Source organism: Pogona vitticeps, chromosome 8, assembly GCF_051106095.1.
Source record: "Pogona vitticeps strain Pit_001003342236 chromosome 8, PviZW2.1, whole genome shotgun sequence".
Taxonomy (NCBI): Eukaryota; Metazoa; Chordata; class Lepidosauria; order Squamata; family Agamidae; genus Pogona; species Pogona vitticeps.
Window position 1 is genome coordinate 28,761,841 of NC_135790.1, and position 22,926 is coordinate 28,784,766.

General features: G+C 48.1%; 1 protein-coding gene across 6 annotated transcripts in view; it reads right to left on the reverse strand.

Moving 5' to 3' along the window:
• Positions 1 to 581: 581 nt before the first annotated feature.
• Positions 582 to 22,926, reverse strand: part of CADM1 (cell adhesion molecule 1) — a 239,261-nt gene continuing 216,916 nt past the window's right edge. For 4 of the 6 annotated variants that reach the window (XM_078379612.1, XM_072979367.2, XM_072979366.2 and 1 more), the window contains 2 exons: positions 4,915 to 5,046; positions 3,459 to 4,151 (listed from right to left, as the gene is read on the reverse strand). In XM_078379612.1, the coding sequence (XP_078235738.1) occupies positions 4,033 to 4,151; positions 4,915 to 5,046 (251 nt within the window). In that variant the 3' untranslated portion in view covers positions 3,459 to 4,032. Of the gene's footprint in view, positions 4,152 to 4,914; positions 5,047 to 15,601; positions 15,656 to 22,926 lie in introns of all 6 variants that reach the window. The other 2 variants (XM_072979365.2, XM_072979363.2) reach the window with 2 other exon arrangements.

The following is a 22,926-nucleotide window of genomic DNA, read 5'->3' on the forward strand; positions in this document are numbered from 1 at the left end:
ATTCAGGAGGAGACGCTTTAAAAAAAATACTCCGCACTGGAACAAAGCAGGGCAAACACGGAGGAGCCAGTTGCAAATTTAGAGGCATGTTTTTCTCCTGCCTGCTGCAACTTGGCTTGGATGCGAAAGGGACCGGGCCTAGAACACGCTACGTCGTGCAAGGAAGGCACACTTCTGCCATCAGCAAGAAGGACCCCTTAGGCCACCTTGAACCATTCTGCTACAGGATTCTAGGACTTATAAATCCAAAGTTAATAAAGACAGGAAGATTCTTGCAAACATCTGAGTGAGTGAGCGTAATGCAGAGCATGTGAATACTGGTCTCCAGTGTTGTGTGTTTAGCAGCATGCATGCATCCATCCGTCCGTCCACCCACCCACCCATACTCCTTCCCTCCCTCCCTCCACCTGTCCAGTTGAACCTCTGAAAGGCTGCAATGAGCTTTTGGAGGCAACCTGGGCGAGAACAAGCTTGAGAAGAGACACCCAGGAGCCGAAATGGGCATCTTGCCAGCCCGCCTCGCAGGGAGATGCCTTTTCTTAAGGGTGACGCAGCAAAAGAGGGCGAAGGGAGAAGAAGAGTAGTTTTGTAACATTAATCTGTTTTTATTAAGAAGACAGATACTTTATAGTACTTCTTTTTTCTTTGTAAAAATGGTATACATGAACCAATACAAAATGTGAATGGGAAGATAATGGATATGCGTTTTCTTACACTGCAACATCATCCATGGACACCTTAAACAGAATCGGCCTAAAGGGGAGGGGTGAAAGGATTTTTTTCTCTCTCCAAAAAATAAGATTCAGAGGGGGAGGAAAGAACAAGCTTATTTGGCATCCGTTCTCTACCCTCCATATTCCTTCTCAACGATTCTTTCTGTTGTCGCCTTAAAAAAGCAAAGCAAAAGTTAAAAACCCAGAAACCATAAAACCCCCATGCAACAAGGTTGTTCTTTCTCCGCTCTGTAACGAAACCCTTGTCCTCTAAACCTGTACAAATCAATACCTAACAATACATTTCAAACAGCGCACGGGAATACTTGCAGAAAGAGGAAGTTCCTATCGTCTGGATAGACAACTAAAAAAACCCTTCAATTTTCCTGTCACAGTGGCTCGTTGTGTTCTCTGCCAACGTGTGGGGCCAAAATAATCTTTTTGTTGTGGTGGTGGTTGTTTTTGTTTTGTTTGTTTTTTTGCAATCTACCTGAGACGGAAAACACCAATCAAAAAACACATGAACCTGAGACATGTCAACATTATTAAGTCAAAGTTACATTGGGAACACAGCACTACTGCACACTTTTCAAAAACAAATATGAGCTCCTTGACACCTGGGGGGTGCCGGTTTCTGTGACCAACGTGTAGGAAAGAAAAGGCCCCCCCTCCACCTCCCGCTCTCCCCCACCATCTTTCCCCTAGCTTTCTTTGCTCCTCCGGGTGTGGGTGGTTGGCCTGCTGAGGAAGAAGAGTTCGCCAGTGACAAAACTTTGCAGGAAGAAATCTGGGTGGTGGAAAGGGTTCCCACAAGCGCGCTTTTGGGCTCGTATGGGTTCCCAGCAGAAAAATAGGGGGAAACAAAAGGAAAAAGGAAAATGTCGTACCAGAAAGGGGAGCGGGGGGGGGGGGAAGAGACTTGAGTGTTGTGTGCCAGATCAGTTGCGGAAATGTAGCATCTAAATCATTCTGCCAATAATTTAAAAAATAAATATATATATCTTTTTAAAAGCTTTCTTCTTAAAAGAAAGAAAGAAACCAAGCAAACAAACAAGATGTTGACATTTAGAGATGACATTCTCCCCCTCCCGGCCCCACCCACCGCCCAAATAAAACCTGTGCAAGTATGTAGCACGACAGCCGTAAAAACATAAGTGCTTCCCTGGGGTTCACTCTGTCTTCCCCGGGGTTCACTCTGTCTTCCCCGGAGTTCACTCTGTCTTCCCCATGTGAACTGTTCCCGCTGGAACCTTCCTTTCCTTATTCCCATTCATCCAATGGAGTCTTTCTCTTTTCTTTTCTTTTTTGGGGGGGGGGAACAAGGCTTCTAAACAGTTGCCCTTCTCTGCCTCCTCCTACCCTTTTAAAGAGGGAAACGCTCATGCTTCCCTCTCCCGGAAAGTAAAAAGGTTGCTTCACCGCTGTTGGCGTTTTGGTCCCCCAAGGCTTCAGAATCTGAACTCAAAACTTATTCTGAGTGATCTCTTCACCATTACTACCTTACCTGCTGCAAGGACCAGTGATGTATTGGCCAATGGCTCTTAAGGCTGAGGAAGGGGGCCAAGGAGGGGCGCTGTGTTCAGCAGGTACAGAGCCAGAGAAAAGGGGGGGACAAAGAAAGCAACCTTTCTCTCTCTCTGTCTCTCTCTCACGCACACGTACACACACACACACACACACACACACACACACACAGACACACACACACACACAGTGTTTGAGTGTTGGATTAAGCAACTGAAAAATCATCCTGCTGATTTCTCCACCTCTGCTCTGACCTTTCCGGAGCAGCAACGCGGGGCCGTCCAACACGACCAGAAGCCCTGCGCTTCTTTTCTCCCCTCCTGCCTTTTGTCGAGTCAAATCTGAAGGAATGGAAAAGTTTCACACCGTCCCCCGCTGGATTCCTCAGCACAAGAAAGATCTGCAATGTACAGGACCTGCTGGCTTGCAATCATCCCACTCCCCCTCCTTCTCTCTCTTTTCTTGCCCTCTTTAACCAAGTACAAAACAGAAAAAGGGAATAGACCAGGAAGGCAGTGAGAATTAACAACAGCAAACGACAAGAATAATGGTAACAGTGAGGAAACACGTTGGCCGATTCACATTCTTTTCACATCACGGAGATACTTATCATTTTCTTCTTGTGGGCAGAAAATTACAGCAACGGGCGAGGCCGATCAGGAGCCGCCGATGATGGGATCGTTAAGGACAGAGATCAGGGTAGCAGAACTTCATATATGTTTAAAATTTCCCTCCCACTTTGCCTCCTGCGATGCCTCACAAGTGCCTCCTGGCCCAGTGGGATCGGCCCTCCGCGGTCACGGCTCTTCAGGGTCAAGTAGCAGGATGGTGCTCTGGACACCTCGCGCCTGTCCAGACGAGACGAGACGCCCTTTGCGCCAAAGAGTTCTACAGACACGGGACAGAAGCAGGCTCGGTTCCTCTGGAGGGAGGCCAGCCAGGGGAGGCCATGCTTTACTCGCAGGGAACTCGTCACCACACTTCTGAGACTCAGCGGAAAGCGAGAGGCGATTGCCGGGGTTCGGCCCCTCCGGCTGCTTTCCCGGAGACCTGCGTGGCAGCCGCACACCGTTCTCCTAAAGAAGTTCCAAGCTTCCATGACAAGGAAATCAAATGGATCGTGACTACACGGAATTGCAAACAATGAAATCTAAGGTGTGCTGGTTCTCCTTTGATGACACAGTTTCAAACAACAGCAATAAGAATAATAACTAAAAAAAATCCCAGGAGTCATTTTTTTTAAAGAAAGAAGATAAAACACTTAAGGGGTCGGGGAAGGAGAAGAAAAGAAACGAAATCTATTTGGAAGGGATCCCAGCAGGCGATGCCAAGAGAGGCTAGGAAGGAAAACCATAGAATAAAATAAAAATTAAGAAGCAGGCTTTCTACCCCTTCCCTCCTCCCTTCCCTCCAACGAAACAAGGAATCAAACAAGGCACAGAATTTTCTGCCAACGATGGAACGGAACTAAATCCAAGCTGGACTTGGCCAGAGAATTAAAAACCCAAAGGAACGGAGTTTGTCTGGAGAGCAGAGTGGACTTTGAACAGAGTGGACTCCGAGATTCTCCCACACATTTTGCCAGCCATTCATTTGAAAAGAAAAAATCAAACTAAGCAGCACAGGAAGGGAAGAGAAATAAAGGGGGGAAAGACCGAAAGAGACAAATCAAAAGAGCCATAAGCTGGTAGAGCAACTTCCAAGATCACTGTCTTTTATCTTCTACACAGGGCCAGGATCTGTCCACAGTGGGACACCTCGGGGGAAACCAAGAGGGAGGGAGAGAGAGAGAGACCTAGATGAAGTATTCCTTCTTCTCTTCCGAGTTGTTCTGTCCTCCCTCGGCGTTGATGATGGCGGTGTCTGCGTCAGCCGCGTCGTCGGCTCCTTTGGCTTCGTGAGTGAAGTAGGTCCCTGCAGAGGAAGAGGCAGGAGCAGAGATTACCCGAGGAAGGTGGCAGGATCCAGAAGGATGGGAAATAATACTGAGATCTGCAGGCAGGCAGAAGCTTCATCAAGAACCTTTTGCAATTCCAAAACAAGACTCAACACCAGGGTTCTATCCCAGGTAGCCGGCTCAAGGTTCACTCAGCCTTCCAAGGTCAGTAAACTGAGCACCCCCTAGCTTGTTGCTGCTGCCGCCGGGGGGGGGGGATGACAGCAATGTGTAGCCTGCATAATTAAATTGTAAACCGGCCAGAATGCTTTAAGTCCTACGGAGCGGAATGTAAGGAGCACGCTTTGCTTTTGCTTTGAGGTACCAAGGATGAACTGGACCTGCCTCTTTATGGCAGTTATTGGTTCACACTGATAAATATGGTTTTTCCCCCTTGAGGGAGATCTCACAGTCTCTCAGCGCTTCCCTCCAAACTCTTTGCAGCCCTCCCCACCCCACCTCAAGTGTGGCTCAGACACAGCGGGGTTCAAACCCGTGTCTTGTCACCAAGCTGGCCAACCCCAGCAACCCGCCCTCAGCCGGGTCGCTCTCTACCCCCTTGCTGCAGTCCTCCGGGGTCTCTCTGGTTTGAGAATAAAAAGAGGGGTCAGGGGCAAATGAGAAGCAAACCGCTCACAAAGGAGGCAGGACAGGTGGCGACGACGGCGGAGGGTTTGGGGCTTCGCTTCTTTTGCCCGTGGCCCAAATGAGGTGGGCAAAATGTATTTGTGGCCAACGTACCTTTGTGTCTTGCAAAGTATCGCCCCAGGATGATAAGGAGGCAGAGCATCGCAAAGACGACCACAGCCACGACTCCGCCGATCACAGCGTGGTCCACGGCCGTGATGGCACTCTCCTCGCCCGCCCGAGAATCTGCGGCAATTGGAAAACAAGAGGCGTTACTTGTCCTCCTGAGAGTTGGGCGGGTGCCCATCCGGGGCAGCCCCTGCCCTCCCCTGTGTCATTTGAGGGGAAAGGCGCCCACAGAGGCTCACCCGAACAGGCGGAGAGAGGGTGAGAGAGAGCAGCTGGCCGTGAAGACGGGCTCGCCGGCCAGCTCGCCAAGGGCTTCCTTCTCTTGCGGCAAAGCAGCAAACAGAGGCACTGCTGGGCCAGCCAGAGAGCGCAAGCTGGGGACGGGAAGCACGTGGGAGAGCAAGGAAGGAGGGCGCCTCGCTTGGGAAGAGGGGAAATGTACAGCCACAAAAAAGCAAAACGCCCAACGCTCAAGCTGCCCATAGAGACACCCTGCCTCCCCTCGGTATTTTACTGGGACAACCTCGGGAGAGACAACCTCTGCAATCTTTTAAAAAAATTGCGAAGAATTACTTGCATGGCCGGATACTAACAGTATAAAAACCTGAACGGACAAACGGATGCTGTCCTCAGATTGTGTTTGGCTTCAGAAAAGGACGTTCCTGGAGGCAATCTCTACGTTTTGAATACAATTCATTTGTGGTTCTGATGCAGTAACATGCCAAAACTCAGAAGGATAATTTATAAATCAATCGATTGATCATAAATAAATAAGGATGCTCAGTTCCCCACCCCACCCCAATTCTTCAGAATCAAAGACGGCAAGCCAGAAGGGCACGCGGTAGCATTTCATCTCCAACATCAGGTGCCATGCAATGAATCTGAGGTTTATGACAACTTCTCTCCCTCTTCTTCTTGGGCTGCCTTCTGTTTAGAGAGAGGCATCGCTGGCTTGGTGGGCAAGGGAAGGGATGAAAAACAAATAAAAATGAACCCAGGATGTGACGAGGCAGAGTAAAATTAATGTTGGGGCAATGTAAACAATTTTAATTTAAGAACGTGGCAACAGGCCTCCCTGCAAATCTAATGGCCACTGAGATTTATAATGCAGTAAAAAACAATTATTCTCTCGTTGATTAATACATTAACATTTTGGAATGGAAGCTAAACTGTGGTCGTTGTGTCCCCCCCCACATCCCTTTCTTTTTTTATTGAGTCAAACAGTGACACCTCCATTAAAATGATTTACTGGCCATACCTTACAATTTAAGCACAGCAGCAACAGAAACGGTAAAATACTTTTAACTTTACATGATTTGTGAAGTCAGACGTGAAGGATTTACCATTTAAATCTTTCCATACAAGAAGCACACGGCCAATAAATCTGTCCCACCCACCCCTCGCCGGCTGCCAGGGCTCCTGAGAGAAATGTGTTTCAGCAGGAAGAGGCCCGTGCGCAAATTCCAGTCAATTTTTTAAGAAAGATTTATCTCTGTCTCTCTCCAAAGAACAGACCCAATCTCAGAAGCGTCCACCTCTAATAATATTTGAAGTTTATTGATCAAGTGTACAGATCCGTGACAGCTAAAGGTAATGGCGCTTTTTGGAGCCGAGATCTGATACAAAGCTTTTCAGCAGCCGGCTCGCGATTTATGGTCTCTATTGATATTTCCAATTCTGCTCTAAGATTAAGCACCAATGGGTGTCGGTAAATAACTCGTGACCAAGGTGGTTGTAAGAGGCAGTTTAATTAAAATAGGTTTCAATTAAGAGAAGGGCCCTCCAGTGGGTTCCCTGACACTAGCAGGGGGGCACAAGACAGATTTTAAAAACAGGAAGACCGAAATCCAGGTTCACATCAGGGCACAGAAAAGTGGATTAAGGTCATCAGCAGGCACCCAGCTGATCCTGCAGCGTTGCGACCCAAGCTTTCCTCGTGTGCAAGGTCAGCTAAGGAGAAGCAATGGCCTGCAACCAGTCAGGTGCTGCCTGTACAACCAACAAAAAAAAACCCCTCCAGCACAAGGTTCTTCCAGCAGCAAGATAAAAAAAATTTCTTGGACAAAACTGCCTCTGCATTCTGGAGTCTCCCCTCACAGCTAAACAAACACGTGGCCAAGCCGGCCCCTGCTTTCTTTAGCTACTTACAGGGTATGTAAGTAGGTGTACAATATTCCACAGAGATCCTCAAAGGCCCCAGCAGATGGAATGGAAAGCTTTCCCTGAGGAAACGCAACTGTCTTCTCTCCCCCTGATGAACTAACTGGTGAGGAGTGTGCCTGGCTATCATGTTGTGCAAAAAGTGTCCACTTGATGAACAAAGTTGGTGACAGTTTTTTTTGTTGTTGTTGAAAACTGTACGATTCATGCAATACCGTGAATTTTCTCCAAACTAGGACAACTGCTTTTCTAAAAAAAGAATTCAAGGCAAAGGACGGGCTGATTGCAACCTACTGCATCATTTCTCTGTGTGATGCGTATTTGTGTGTGTGTGTGTGTAGCAATACTTGTGGTTTTTCTCTCCAGGTGAAAGGACATACAAAAAAATTTTTTTTGCACATTGTAGAGGTTTTGACAAGAAAAAAATGGATCTCTGTCTTGCTCTCACCTGGAGGTACAGAATCTCACTGGGCTAGAAAATTTCTTGCCAAGGTTTTGTGTCCTGTCCAGACAGATTAAATTGACACAAGCAAGGAATTTAGCAGCTGCTCTTTGCATCCATCACATGAAAGCAGCTTGGAAGGTTCCCCCCAACCTACCCCCCACCCCTGGGAGAATGTCATTCATGTTGGACAGGACACCTCTTAATCCACTTGATTTGCAATAAATGAACAAACAAACAAATCCATGTCTATGTACAGGACAAAACATGCAATGGAATCAACTGTAGAAACATCTATGGCAGTGGTTCTTAACCTCTGTTACTCGGATGCATTTGAACTGCAACTCCCAGAAACCCCAGTCAGCACAGCTGGTGGTGAAGGCTTCTGGGAGTTGCAGTCCAAAACTCCTGAGTAACTCAAGGTTAAGAACCAGTGATCTATGGGAAAGGAAAAATGAGCTTTCCCATAAATGGGAAGTAACTTGAGTGGCATTTTGGAACATAGCAAAGCTCTGCCTGGAGCCACTCTTTGATGTTAGTGTTATCTCTCGCAGCATCCCAGGGAAGGCACTGGAGGACTCATGGAGGGTCCTTGTGTTCCCGGAGAGAGCGCGTGCACTCTTGCCACGGCGACCCATCGTGGTGGGACTCCATAATGGCAGAAAGTACAGGCAAGAGAACTTCAGCTGATCCAGGCTCAGCGTGGCAGATAGGATCCACAACCTACCGAACCCAATGTGTGTGTGTGGGGGGGGGCAGCACCACAAACTTGCCAAACTCTCTCGCGGCTGCAGCTTGGTCTTGTACTTGAACCAAGAGTGTCTGCTCCTCATTCACCTCTTCCCCCCCCCCAAGATCCCTCCCCTTCCCCTAACGCTAGTCATGGCACTGCTTTGGTGAAGCTGGCTTATTAAAACGTGATTTCTTCCATTGGGATTAGCACTCACATCTTTCTTAATTGTTTCTATGAAAGCAGGAGCTTCGCCGAATGCACGCCCTGAGTTTATTTTATTTTGCGCATGGCTACGTCTCTCGTCGTTGAGTGTAAAAAATTAACTGCCGCACGGAGGATGCTCGGGGCCTGCATGCCAATGAGCAGAGCACCTGCCAAACTAGACAGCACCCTCCTGCCTTCAAGGATAAGAGCGTGCTCGTGTCTTTCCCGGAACGATCGAAAGAGGAAAAGACGTCTCTCGCCTGCCTGCCTGCCAACCACGACAGAGTTTTTCGCCACAGAGACCTCTAATATTAATCAGTTCACAATGATGTTCCAGGCAGGAAAACCTCCTGGAATCACAGAATGGTAGAGGTAATCCGGTCCAAACTCCTGCAGAGGCAGGACGTCTACGGCTAGTGTATTCCCGGCAGACGGCTACTCAACTGGTGTTTAAGAGCCTCCAATGAATGAGAGCCAACCACCTTCGTGGCAGACCATTCCCCCCACTCTAGAGGACCTCTGCTCATCCAGACGTTTCTTTCTAAGGCCCTTGCGGGACCACCTGGAAGGAGCAGCTGACCATGGAGCTCTCCCTTGTAACTTCTTCAGCATCTTGACTCTTCCTTCCCTGAGCACAGGAGAGCTCTTTTCAAGAGCACTTCTGCCACCTTCTCCTTTGCGAATGCCTTTCCTTGTCTGGCACTGATCCGTGTGCTCCATGCTTTCCTTCCCTCCAGTCAACAAAAGCTGTCCAAGCACCTCATGGCTCAGCCAAGCTTCCTCTTTCCTCTCACCCCTACTTGCACCCCCCCCCATCAAAGGCTGCTTAGGAAGAAGAGCCGAAGAGTCAATGGATGGGCCTCCTCTCCCCAGAATGGCACCAACCAGCTCCTCTTCTCCAAGATGCTAAGTCAACTTCAACGTCTTCGCCCATTTTTGAGAGGAACAGGGCAGAGCAGGGAGAAATGGTCTCAGGAATATTTTCATCCTCATAATTTAAGATTTTTTTGCTGCTATTTCTTAATGGGGGGGGGGGAAGGAAATGGCAGAGTTTGGACCTGATTTCTGAACATTAAAAAGAAATGTCCCCTTCAAGTTGCAGAACTGGTGCTTGGAATGTTTTTGGTGAATTATTTCATCACCTCTCCCCTGCAGAGAGATTTTACAGCCAGGACCAAGCTGGCTCCCGAAACACCAGGGATATTAAGAGAGGCATGGGGCGATCATGGATTATTCACAGACTCAGTGACAAACTTCCTTTCCTGAGCTAAGAAAGCCAAGGCGGAAGGTGGGGCACCGGGCTTGTGCAATAAATATTTGCCCTTAAAAACAGGTGTCAGCTGAAACGGGTTGTTCCAGTTAACGTTGTCTCTTTTGTTGCGGAGCGAAGGGGGAAGGACCCCCCCACCCCACCCATGTCGCCGGTACAGGACTGGAGAGGGACAGGCTGGATGACGGGCGCTGACAAAACGCCACATTATTTGCTAATCCTAATGTGTTATTCTTCCTCAAGATTTGCTTTTCTCAGCACCAATTCAATTATAGATGCTACAAATCCTTCTGACATTTAATTCCCTCTTGTCAGACAGAGCAGTAAACGTATATACTACATGCGCGGCTTTTCCATTAAGATGTTAATATACATTTGGAGCACCCTGGCATTTCTTTCCAAGGGGCCTTTGGAAAGGTGGCGAAGGAGAGGCGCAGAGCGCGCCAGGGCAGCTGGGCTGCCTGCTCCCTCACTGGAAGCGCCCGAGTTTCATTCACCAAGGGCAACGGGAGAGGGAGCCTGCTTTCCCCTCTCGTGCCCAAAGGGTGGTTTGTGGCCCCCCATGGCACTTCCGCTAAAGCTGGTGTGCGGTTCAGAACCGTGAATGGACACTACCCTCCGTAGTTGGTCTACGGGCATGATGCTGGCAACACATCCTAAGTCACGCTGCCAAGCCAACGTTGCTGCTCTCCAAAACAGAGCCTGGGGAAGTTACCTACGTGGACTACCACTCCCAAGCTGGCTGAGGCACTGTGGGAGTTGCAGTGCAAGTATTTGGTAGCGAGTCCCTATTAAAAAGGAGCTTTTTCCCCCCAGAAAAAAGGAGGGTGGGTGAGTTCTGAGTCGCAACTTGCGTCCAAGTCATTTGGGGGGGGGGGGAACCTGAGTCACGTCACCGGTGCAACTTAACTTCGACTTGACAGCGACTCCTGCAACTCAAGTCCCCTTCCTTGACACTAACCTTCCCAGGCTCAGCACCAGCGCCCACAATAACTGCAGAAGCGGATGGTGGTTTCTCTTTTGTGAGAAACAGGTCTCTTGGCTACCACTGCCTTTTGGGGAGAAACTCACAACCCTTCCTCACATTCTGTCCTGCCTTTATCCCTGTACAGTATACTGGTTTTATCCTACGCTCCTCTTCTCCACATTCCTCTAAAATCCAAAGACAAAGGGTGGGGTGTGTGGATATTTAAACAAATCAATTAATGCATGGAGATAATTCATTCTCTGGAGAGCCACCACTTCGCCTGGCGAAGACGGCAAGGGACGGCCGCCATAGCGTACATTTTTTTTCTTTTTGCAACCAGAGGTATAGAGATTGGAGATGTAATCTCCTTTTTGCGTCATCCTCACACAGGAAGACGGGCAACTCCATCTGTCCTGCAGCGGGACAGGTGGACAGGGCGCAGTAAGGCCTCCAATGACTTCCACAGCCTGGTCAAAGCCTTTTCTGAACCCTACAGAGTGATTCCTCAGCGATCTGCCATAGCTCTGGCCGCCTGGTGCGCAATATGCTCCAGCCCATGTTTTCAACACTTTGGGCCTGACAGAATGCTAGTATTTACAGAGCTCCAGACAGGGGGTGATTTACTGCAATGATTTAACACGTTCGCTCCGTGGAGTCTTGCATTCCTCCTTGTTAAACTTTCTCTCTGCCTTTTCTCTCTCCCTCCCCCCTTACGTCACGTCACATAGTCCTAGCATTACATCCCTCTATTTAGGGAAAATGAGGGTGTGTGTGTTACACTGACAGGCCTGGAGTTTCCCCGCAGCACCTTTGCACCATGAAACCTGGCCAATCTTTTCTCTGCAGGCTCAGCACAGCCGTTAATTTGTCGCCTTTAGATTTAATGCTCCCGCCTTCAGAGATTTTCACGGCTCCTTGATTTCTAAAGGGAGAAGCATTTTTAAAACAAGGATGCTTTTACTATGGGGTGTGTGTGTGTGTGCCCGCACACACACGCAGCCACCCACCTTTAAGCATACCCACCCATCCGACCACAAAGACAAAGATACCTCTGGAGGAGGCCTAAGGAATGAAGTCTGTTCTTCTAAAATGGCCAAAAAGGCCAGGAGTGGACCCTCCAATGCTGGGGCAGGGGCCCTCACCTCTGGACACAAGCAACAGGTGAAGCTATAGCTGCAAAACTGGAAGGACACACGCCCTGGATGAAAAACGGAGGACCTCAGGGGCTGGAGGCCAAGCATTGAAAAGTAATCTTAAGACTCTCCATGTTCCCAAGGAATGAGGAGCGGGGAAGGGGGGTCACACTACTTTTTAACAGTGAAACTCCAACTCCTTATCCATCTCTTGCAAAAAGCATCCCGGCCATCACTGCTTATCTTACAGAAGATGGCCAGGGAGGTTTTCTCTCCTCTTTTAAACTTAAGAATAAAGGTCCCGGGTCACTCAGACCACGGTGGGATCCTGTCTACTGCAAATAGTCCAGCAGCCTCACACGTCTCCACTTAAGCCCAGAGTCTCACATTGCTTTGCTAACTGGATGACTGAGGCCCCCTAAGCCCTGCTTTGGTGCTCCCTGGATTTTGCCAAAGCTGGGGAAAGAGTTCGTGGTCCGTGCAGGTTCGTTTATTGCCCAAATAGTGTTTGGCACATCAAAGCCCCCCCCACCTCCTCCTCCGGTGGGCGCCCACTCGGAAGTAGTGCGTTGGCTTCCCTGCCCTGCCTCCTCTGGGCGCTGCCTCTGCGTGGGCGGCTGCCAAAGGAGGAGAGACCGGGGAGCCCAGAACACCGGTTCGGCCAATAAACAAACTGGTACAAACCACCAAACCAGCAGCTCGTGTCCATCCCTAAATTAAAGATGGAAAAGGAGCACATATTCTTCACTCGCTTTACGTAACGAAACCGAAACCGAATCATGAAAGAGCAAGACAAACCCCTTTTGGAAACCCATGGCATGTAATGAGAAGGTTCCTGGTCATGTGAGAAACAAGCAATGTGATGAGTCACCTTGGATAAGTCAAGACTCCCAGCACTCATCTTGCCTGGCAGTTCCTTGTGCTCCTTAGTAATGCTCAAGGTTTGGACACCCACCCCCTTTTAGGCTCCTGAGCACATCCTCCCTGGATGTCTCTCCACTGAAAAATGACTTTAACGCCATCTTTTTCAGTGCATCCACTCCGCTTGACATGGAGGTAGGGCTGGGGGAGCCCCCAGAGAAGCTGTCCCTGGTGAACTGGGAAGGAGATCAACACAGTTGGCTTTTTGCGTGAACACAGTGAAGGTGAAGGTCGGAATTCAGTGGGGCCAAGGAAAAAAAAGGCACCAGGTCTTGCAGAGAATTTTAAACACATGTACAGAGGAATCACGGAGGTCCGAAAACTGAAAGCAGGGGGCTTCATGCACACCGAGTCTTCCTGGGCTTTGGGTGGCCCACCTTGTGGGAGTTCCCAAAAGAGGATCCAGTTTTGTGGGGCTCGTGAGGAAGTCCCACACAAGTCCCTCCAAAAAAGGAGTTGAGAAGCACTGCGAAAGCCCCACTTCCTTAAATCTGAGCCAGGAATTGATCCGGACCTTCCCTAGCCACGCTGTTTGCTCAGCACCAAGAGCTGGGGAGACTCTGGCCCATTCTCATGGATCACGGAGAAGGCTTTGGAGAGGAGCAGGCTCCGTGCCAAATTCAGAGGGCACTCAGGAAACGGCTATGCAAATTTGATCCCTTGCCACTCAAAGTGGCCCCAGGGTTTTAAAGCTGCCATCATTCCCTTGGAAACATACGTAGGTTGTGCTAATATCTGGAGTAACCCAGAAAGGTTGAAATTGAGACGAGAACATATAATATTATTCATTACCCCCAGTTTAGCATTAAGATCACTGCACCTTTGGTAATTTATTGAAGGGATATTTGTCTTGTATTAAAATTGAATCTGGTCTCTAATTTAAGCAAGCCAAATTCCAGAAGTTTATCCTTCGTCAATCAATATGCTCCCCTTCAGTGACCCATCGCAAGATAGCTTCATAAAAAAATAATGTATTTTGTTTTAATAAATTTAATCACCCTGACAGGTGCTCAATTTTTATTGGCTGCTTCTCCAGACGTCTCTTTGCCAGAGAACAAAGCTACACTCGTGATCAATAGTAATTGATTAATCAGCATCCCCCATGAACAAAGGTGCTAATCAGTTTTTGATTAGTTAATCAAACTACACGGCGGAGCGACACCGGTCCCTTTGGCTTGCACGGCTGCCGTACAACATCTGGAGCCAAATCTTAAAAAATGGGAGTCACCCAGCTGAAGCGTGTTGAGGAAAGAGCAGGGAGATGATGGTTCCTATCACACAGCAAGGATGGGATTTCTCATGTTCTCAGAGAGACAGCTAAGCCAGGAAGGAGAGACTGGCAGTGGGTTGCCCACCCTTCTCTCCTTCTCTTCATCTGTACTGAATCAATGACCAAGAGTGAGTCTTCTGGCCCATCTCTTCTGTGTAGGCTTACCAACCACCTGCGGGGGGGGGGGGGTCAGCAATGCAGAAAAGAGGTTAAGAGGAATGCAGAGGCAAGAAACTTTAATCAGCAAGGACCTAGAGCATCCAATTGCTTGGGGGAATAAGGGACAAGGGGGTGGGGAAAGGGAGAAATCAAATTACAAGTCCCCTCAAGTGCTTTGGCAGGCCATGAAAGTAACTGGTGAGCCCATCATCATGCCAAGAAAACCTGGATTTGCAGCCTGGTGTCTCAGAAGGGGCACAAGTTCCTTCTCACATTTTATGTCTCTGAACTGAGATGGAATTTTGTACAGCTCAGACAGGGGTGGTTTTACGCTGCTCCCATTTACTGGTCGAACTGACTATCATCAAAGCAACAACAGGCATGCCCGCCCGCCCCTTTCTGCAACTGTACAAACCGTCCTTCAAGAAATCAGAATGCTTTCCACCATTTCTCTTGAGTGGAAATGGAAAGACCGTTTGCTCAGTATGCAGGCAGGATAAGAACCAGCTTGCTCACTTTTCACAGAATATGGCATAATTACAAAAGAAAGAAGGAAACAATCAAACTCGACAATGCCTGGGACGTACATTTTAAGCTACGGGGAGAAAAGGATTGTCCTTTAATCTGGCATTGCGAAAACCTGCTAGGAAATAAGCCTCCGCTGTTGTAGGATGGCCGAGAGAGCAGGTTTTCATTCTGACAGTCATATATAGGGTAGTAAGAGCTAACCTCCCTAGACTGTTGTGAAGGCAAAGCAGGGCTTCCCCGTGTACGGTGGTGTGAGTTGGGTAAAAAGAAAAGGACAGTATGCTACATATCAAATGGATACGTCAATGGGAAGACCTATAGACGCTCAGCACGTGTTCAATCTGCAGTGCAGAAATATAGACGCTTGGTTGGTTGAGACTGGGGTACCATAATGCAACTGCCCTCCTCCATGGGAGAGTCCCGCCACGACAGTTTTACTGCCACTTCACCAGCCCCACATGGCATACTGGGCCAGCTGGAGACGGTGTTCAACCCTACGACAGCCACCCACTTCCCCAATACGAAGGTGGGCATAAGTGTGACAGAAATTTCCACCAAGCCCTCCTCCAACAAGGACTCGGAAAATTATTTCCAGCCACTGAGCCCACCAGACGACCTGCAATGAAACTCACAGCGCTCGCCTCTCTTCCTCGTTCCTCTGGTCCAAATGCTTTTGAGTTTTACGTTGGCCAATTGTTGTCCCCCCCCCCTTATGCGGCCGGGAAGAAGGGGAGCCCAGCCATGGGTGGGTAGGGGGGCTGAGATGTTGCACGATGGGGGCAGGTGGGGAGCAGCTAGAATGCAAACAAAGGGGTTCGGGGGGGGGAAGAGGAGTCCCACAGACCAAACCACCACAACAGCTGAACCTAGAAGCTAAGCCCTTACCTGAGATGTCCCCATAATCCAGATCTTCGGCAGAACTGGGCAACTGAGTAAAGCCTTACAAGTAAAAAAACAAGCTCATTTTTCTCGGTGTTCCTCACGGGATGAGAAAACAAAACACTTAAGAACAGAGGGCGCATTTCATAGGGGAGAAGGAAAAGAAATGAGTCAATTCCCGGGGCTCAGGTGAGCTGCCGAAGCAGATGCTCCGAGCACTTATCAACGGACGCAGGTTTTGCCTCTTAAAAAACCCACCGTCACAAGATTTCTCGAGTTGCACCACAGGGAACACACAAGACATGGAGGTGAACATTCAAAACCACTCATTCACAACCACATGCAACGCCCTCCCCCTCTCCCTCCCCCCCCCCCCACGATGACATTTCCTGTTCGGAAGAGAGATGCACAGGTTGGATTCATGGACTACAGCTCCCGGAATCTGTTAAGAAGGAATTCTGGGAGTTGTAGTCCAAAAACACAGAGCTGCCCATTTCTAGAGAAAAACATTGCCCCGAACAGTTGGGGCCTCTCCCTTTAACTAACCATTGTCTATATACACAGACCCTGAAGAAAGAAACATTTTTCAGGATTTCTGTGTACATGTAAATCCTCTGGCAATGCCACTCAAAGACCCTGGCGGGGCAGGGTTACTTTGGACTCTTTACTTTCAAAGACGACAGCAACAAAACATGGACACTGCAAGCCGTATTTTTCTGAGGGTGAACCACAAAACAAAACAAAAAGCTGTTGTCGGAGAAGGCTTTAGAGAAATCTCATGTTATCTTTTCTCTGGGAAAGTCACCTCAAAGCTGGTAATGCCGTGTGACGCTTCCCTTCTTGCTGGCAAAACACAGAGGAGACTTTGATTTTCGCGGCTGACACTTCTGGCTTTGTTTAAAAATTATCCTTCAGTATAGATGCAACCGGCTTGGTTACGAAGGGGGTTCCCAGGTGCTACCTGAGACCTGGAGGCATTTAATATAAATATAAAGGTCGCAAGCACAGAGGATGCCATGGAAGAAATGTAGGGTCAACTGTCTTGACTTCAACCCCTCCTGATGGCCGTCTTCCCCAACTGGGGAAAACTCTTAATCGCTTTCTTGTCCACACTGTAAGGAAGCTCTGAGAAAATTATCCCTGGGATGTATGCTATTTTGACCTGGACGTTCACCACAGAAATCTTACTTACCCTACTTTGTTGAACTCTCTGTCATGTCTAGTTTGGCCCTGAAGGAACAGGATGGACAAAGTGAAATCCACTGCCACAACCTCCAGGTCTGCGTGTAAGAATGCAAAATGGCGAGCACGCACTTGCACGGGTTGGCGCTTGGGGTTTTAAATATCAGACTACAGTTGCTCAACTGGTCAGTGAGGACCAAATGGGAGACCGGATGCTTCTCTGACCCAGGCAAGGCCAGATGGGGCAGCAACACGCACGAGCTGGAGTGTTACATTGAGGGGGACCATCCTCGGTGATGGGGTCCGGTTTAGGTGCAAACACGAGCCTTCGGTTGACTTCTACGCGGTGCGCACCTGCCTGGCAAACTAAGAGCTGCCTCCCTGCATGATGTCGTTGGACATATTTTGCAATTTAAAGGCCCCAAGTGTGACTTGTTTAAAGGATTTCTGCTGCTAGCAGTAGAGCAAAGGGGAAACAGGACGGCCTGAAGGATCGGTGGGCCCCTGCCGGGCAGGGCAGAGAGTCCCAGGCCAGAAGAATCAGTGTTCTTCTGACCCGGTAATTAGCACATTCTAAGTTGGACCCCAAACTCTGGGTATCCAGATGCACTGGCTTGCCTCTTTGGCACGGGTGTGCCTGGAGGACTGCGCCCGCTGTGCCAACCCTTGTTGACGCAAGGTTTAGTTTTTGCACAAATGGGTCATGGTTTGGGCCCCATTATTTTGAATCACAAGAAACCTCCCTCCATTATACTTGTGCGTGCCTGTCTCTGTGTGTAAGGGTGTGCGTGGCAACCTGAGCCTCTCCTATTGTTACTGGACTGTCGCATCTTGCATCTTCTCTCCCCATAGACTATGATGGCCAGGGACGATGGGAGTTGTGGTCTAACCATATCTGGATAGTCTGTCTTAGGGGATGCAGCCTAACCGGCTATGCTCACTGCACAGAGGTGCTCTGTTGTAGGGGAAATTATGGGGGGAGAAGACCCCAAACCCAGCATTTCTCCTCTTCCTCCTCCTCTTTTCAGCGTAGCTGCCATAATTCTTTGCAAAATGTAACCTGGAAAGGATCTCCTAATTAATTATCCTTGCAGATGGTGCAGTCGGAAAACAGCCCACATTAAACTCACAGAGATGTAATGAAATGACTAATGAAAACAAAACAGCCGTTGGGCCTGATCCACCGGATCTTGTTGGGGTGAGAAATAACTTGGATTGAAGAAATACCCATGTTCTGGATCAGAGCCTTCTCCTCAACCCTTCGCAAAGCTCGCTCGCTAGTGCCGGCTTGTACCAGCCGTGCCTAAACGGCAACTGGCCCACATCTAACTCATCCCGTAGAACCTAGTGATTGTATTACATGCTGGCGAGAGAAATCTTCTGGGTGACAAAGAAAGAAAAGGTTCCCTTGAGGTCACTTTGGCAATCCAGAAAAATCTCACTTCCAAGATCACCTTTGTCCGAAGACAACAACATGACCTAGAAAAATTCTAGTTTTATCAGGTGGCTGCTCCTTTAGACTCTGGCACTCCCTGCTACTGGAGGACAGGCTGGGCCCCCATCTTGGCTGTCCTTCCAGAAGCAAGCCAAGACCTTTTCTCTTCCGGCAAGCCTTCTGCAAATGAATGGCTGTCAAGTGGAGTTTTCTAAACGGATGGTTGTGTTTTAGGGTTGGTTATGTTTTTTGGCTTTGTATTCATTGATCCTTTTAGCATTGTATACTCATGGCTATAAACTTAAACACTGACTTGTAAGCCTCATGGGGTTCTTTTTAAGGAGAAAGGTGGGTTAAAAGTATTTTAAATAATAACCTCCTCCAAAGGGCTTCTTTTTTCAGGGTTTTTTCCCTTTAAGAAAATGTTGCTTTCTTTCAAAGTTAAAAAAAAAAAGGTCAACCCTGCATTTTTCATGAAGCCAAGGATCCTTTATTTTTCCTTCCACTCTCTCTCCTCCCAAAGCTAATGGAACAGTTCTGCTATTCTATTTCTCTCACTCCTACTCGGCAGACTTTAAAAATGTCACCGAATGGCATTAAAAAAATAGTCAAGTGGCATCTAAAACATGCCGCGAATTACATCTTGGGTTTTCTCGTTACATTTTTTTTTTTTTTGGTTGTTGTTGTTGAACTATTAAGAGACTTTATTTTTCATTTTTGAATAGAAAGCCCTCCCTCTCCTTGCCTTTTTTCCTGAATAAATGAGATTTTAAGTTCCCGAGTGCACACAATTGGTTTGGCACTTGGAATTGGAGAAGTCAAAATCAACCGGGCAGGAACGGGACTTGAGCAAACCCTCCCCTTCTCCAGACTCCCAAATGAAACACAACCAGGTCTGCTGTTTCTCGGATTGGCCTGAGATCCTTTCGAGAACTGGGACCCCGCAGAGAAAAACCCAAGATGTAAGCCTTCCCAGGCTTCTAGAAGATGAAGGTGTCGAGTCTTGCTGGAAGGCATCCAGCCCCTTGCAAGTCAACGACCAGGGGATGAATCCCAACTTACTTACGCTTAGAGCGTTGTGCTTTTGTCCCATCAAGTCAGAACTGACTTACAGCAACTCTAACACAGCTCTCAAGGTTAAGGGCAACATTCAAGGAGTAGTTTTATCAGCGCTATCCCCCCTCTACGAGTTTCCACGGCTGAGTGGAGATTTGAACCCAGGTCTCCCGAGTCCTAGTCCATTACTCTAACCACTGCACCGCTCTGCATAGTTTATGCTTAGAGCAGACTCACTGAGGTCAAGACGGCAAGTGGCTCGTAACAACCCCTAAGCCTCAATCAGTTCCATGACCCTGCTCTAGGTAGATTTAAAGCTGCATCGAAACTCGTCCAAACTATCAGCGTTTTTTATTTGACCCATCTGAAACTTTTCTATTTTGTACGGAAATGTTTTATCTTTAATATTTTTAAAAATCAGATGTGAGCGCTACTGTGTGTTATTGCACCGTTTTACTACCTTGTAGAATTTTTGTTTGTTGAAAAAGACCGTAAATATATTTGATTTTGTAAATGCATTTGATTTGGTTTGGTGTTTTTTAAAAAATACTTCTTGGCCTCTTTCTTAGATGCCATCCCTAGCAACTCCTCCACACAAAATTCGCTTTATCAGCTTTGAGGTGATGAGGGTTTCCCACTTGTTCCTTGGCGAGGTTTGAAGATTTCTCTCTGTTTGTTCGTTTTTGAAAGAGCAGAAGGGCTGACATCCAATCTCCAGAGGGAACCGCTGTTGAAAAGGTGATGTTTCAGGGAACTTGGACAGTTCTATTCCTATATCCCACTAAAAATCAATCAATCAAGTTAAATCCAATTAAACTAACCTTCCCAAGTGTGTGCTCCAACATTGTGGCATGCTGAAACTTAAATGCATCCACGTGAAAAGTGGGATATCTTTTTGATCTGAAGTAGCGGGAGGAAAGGCCCAACTCTTCTGCTGAAGATGCCACCAGCGTGTGCTGGCGACTCACACACCCCCCTCCTTAAAGCAAAGAGATCCTCCAAAAGGGCCTCCCCATACATCGCGTGGCTGTCCCTAAGTGGAACACAAGCCACTAGAAGCTCCTTTCGTGGGGTGGTGGTGGTATAACATATGGCACTGCTAGAGTGTGGGGAAGCTACCTTTTAGAAGACTAAACACCCCAGAATTCCCCAACCTTCATGACAAGTCACCGTGGTGGACCCCAGATGGTCATTCCCAGAAGCTGTTGCCCCTACACAAGTAACTTCTCTGGGAATCACATGGGGGGAGTGTGCTGGAGAGCAGCCTGCTCATTTCCCCATCTCTGCCGATGGCATTATTGAAATATAGGTCTGATTTCAAAAGGCGTCTGCTCTCTCTTTCTCACAAGCAGGCCGTGGGCTGAAAGACCCCTGTTCTCATGATTTCCAAAGACCTGCCAGAGAGAGAGAGAGAGAGAGAGAGAGCCCAGATTATTGGAAAAAGCAGATTCAGTTTTGAAAGGGAAGCTCAACTTTTCAAAAGAACACAAAGGGCCGTGACTTGTGGAAATCATTTGGTTCTGACACCTGTCTCTGCCAAGTGTAGCTCCCCCCTACTTCCTTTACTGATCTGGGGCTGGAGAGGATTCCCCCCCCCCGCAAAAAAAAAGTAGGTCTGCAGGGCGAGGCAAAAGTTAAAAGAGGGAAGAGGATGCTGGGACAGGGGCACTGAAGCGCATCCAAAGCCAGAGCTTGCATCGCCGCTAGGAACATGCCGTTACTAGAATCCTGACAATGAGTGGGGAGCAGAGAAAAGCTTGGATGGAAACTTTCAAGGTTGGTTAAGATCTCAGCTCTTAGGCAGTTGAAGGGTTAAATATTCGTGCTTTAAATTTGTCCATGCATAGCTGCTGTTAAGTCTCGAACTGCGAGGAAAGGAATGGCGGGCAGTTGCTAGAGGTTTGCATGCACACAACGGTCATCTCGTTCCCCTCCCCCGCCCCTCTCGTTTAGAATTAAAAAGAAAGGCAAATACACCCGGAAAACTTAATGGAGCGCTGAACCCCCTCCCACGAGTGAACCGTTCTCCCACGTTCTCAAACAAACCTTCCGCCGTTCTGGCGTTCCAACATTTGCTTTTTAACTGGGAATTGTTCTTGGTGGAAACCCCGCCTTGCTTCCCCAGGTTTTGGCCATGCCCCCTCATGCATGTTCGCACCATCCACAGACATGCTTACTCTCATTTGGACACTGTTCAGAACAAAATGGCTAACACAAGGAACAGTTGCTCAACATCATACGCTCAACATCTGGGCAACGCAAGCTTGGGAAGAAAAGTCCGGAGGCTTGAATTGAGAGAGAACCCACCTTGGCCAAGAGGACCACCAACCTGATAAAACCAGGATATTTTTAAGGCAGAAAGGATATCCTTGCTCACCTTGGACCCAGCAAATTGAAATACCCAAGCCATCCATCCACTTTGGCCAGGAGACCATTTGCAACTCCTAGCTGGCTAAGTTTCAGAACGTATCTCAAAGGAAAAGGAGACGCGTCTCTTCGTTAGGGACGTCTCTGATCCATTCTTCAAAACACACGTGGACTGTTTCAGTGGCCATACATTTCCTGTACAGATATAGAGGACTTCCTTCCGAGCTGGTCACTCAATCTGAGACGCAGAGCTTCAGCAGAATGACTGTCGTATTCAGGTTGACGAGGAAGGATATCCATGCAACATTTCAGCCTCAGTTCTGCCCAAACAAAAACAATTCCCTTCCCATTGGTAGCGATAACGGAATGTCTTAATTGTTGCCTTTGCTTCTTGAATGCTTACCTGTACTGCAAAAGTGCAGTTCCAGAACATCTTAACTCACAGCGTAACCTTTTCCTTAAAACGTTCCAGATTTTCCTTTTCAGCGGGACCACACAATCCTGTGAATGGGAAGCCATAAAGGAAAATTCCTGAAGTACTTGCTGAAGACTATTGGCCATCGTAGAACCACAAGCAGATAAGATGCTTGCCACTGGTTCATCTAGGCAAGCACTGAGTGTAAATATACGCCCCTGGAGAGCTCAGTGGTTTACACATCTGGCTGCGGAGCCAGAGTTTGGGGTTTCGATGCCCGCACTGGGCTTTGAGAGCAGGTGGACCCCATGGTTCAGAAGGTCCTTTCCAGCTTTGCCGTTCTAAGAATTAGGCGAGTCCTCTCAATCCTAGATGGGCTTGTGTCCAATCCAGCCACTGTTACCCTAGACATTGGTCATATGTTGCTAATGCTGAGGTGAACAGCGGAAGTGTGTGAATTATCCTCCTTTTCCAGCCCGCGGTAAGCAAACTTGTAGGTGGCCTAATGGTAACCATGCCACATGGGTTAATGCTAAACCTGACATCTTATTTTTAAGATGCCACAAGTCATGTTGAAGATGCTGCCGTGGATGGCGAACTTCACAGCGGTATGGATTCGGAAAAAAAAGAGGAAGCCTAGCAGTAATGCCACAATTTCTAAGAGCGTGGCGATCAAGGAGGTAGAGGCTCGATCAAAGGCTAGGTTTTAAGAGAATTCAACTAGCAGAAAGCCAAGCCGTTATATGTTCCACCCTTCATTTCCTAGCATGAGAAAAATATGCTTTTCTACAGAGAATCTTAAATTTGTCTACCTCTCTCCTTCTGATGGAGCCCTCCCAGTATAATTTTCTTTGGGAACCGATCAATTTCCAGTGG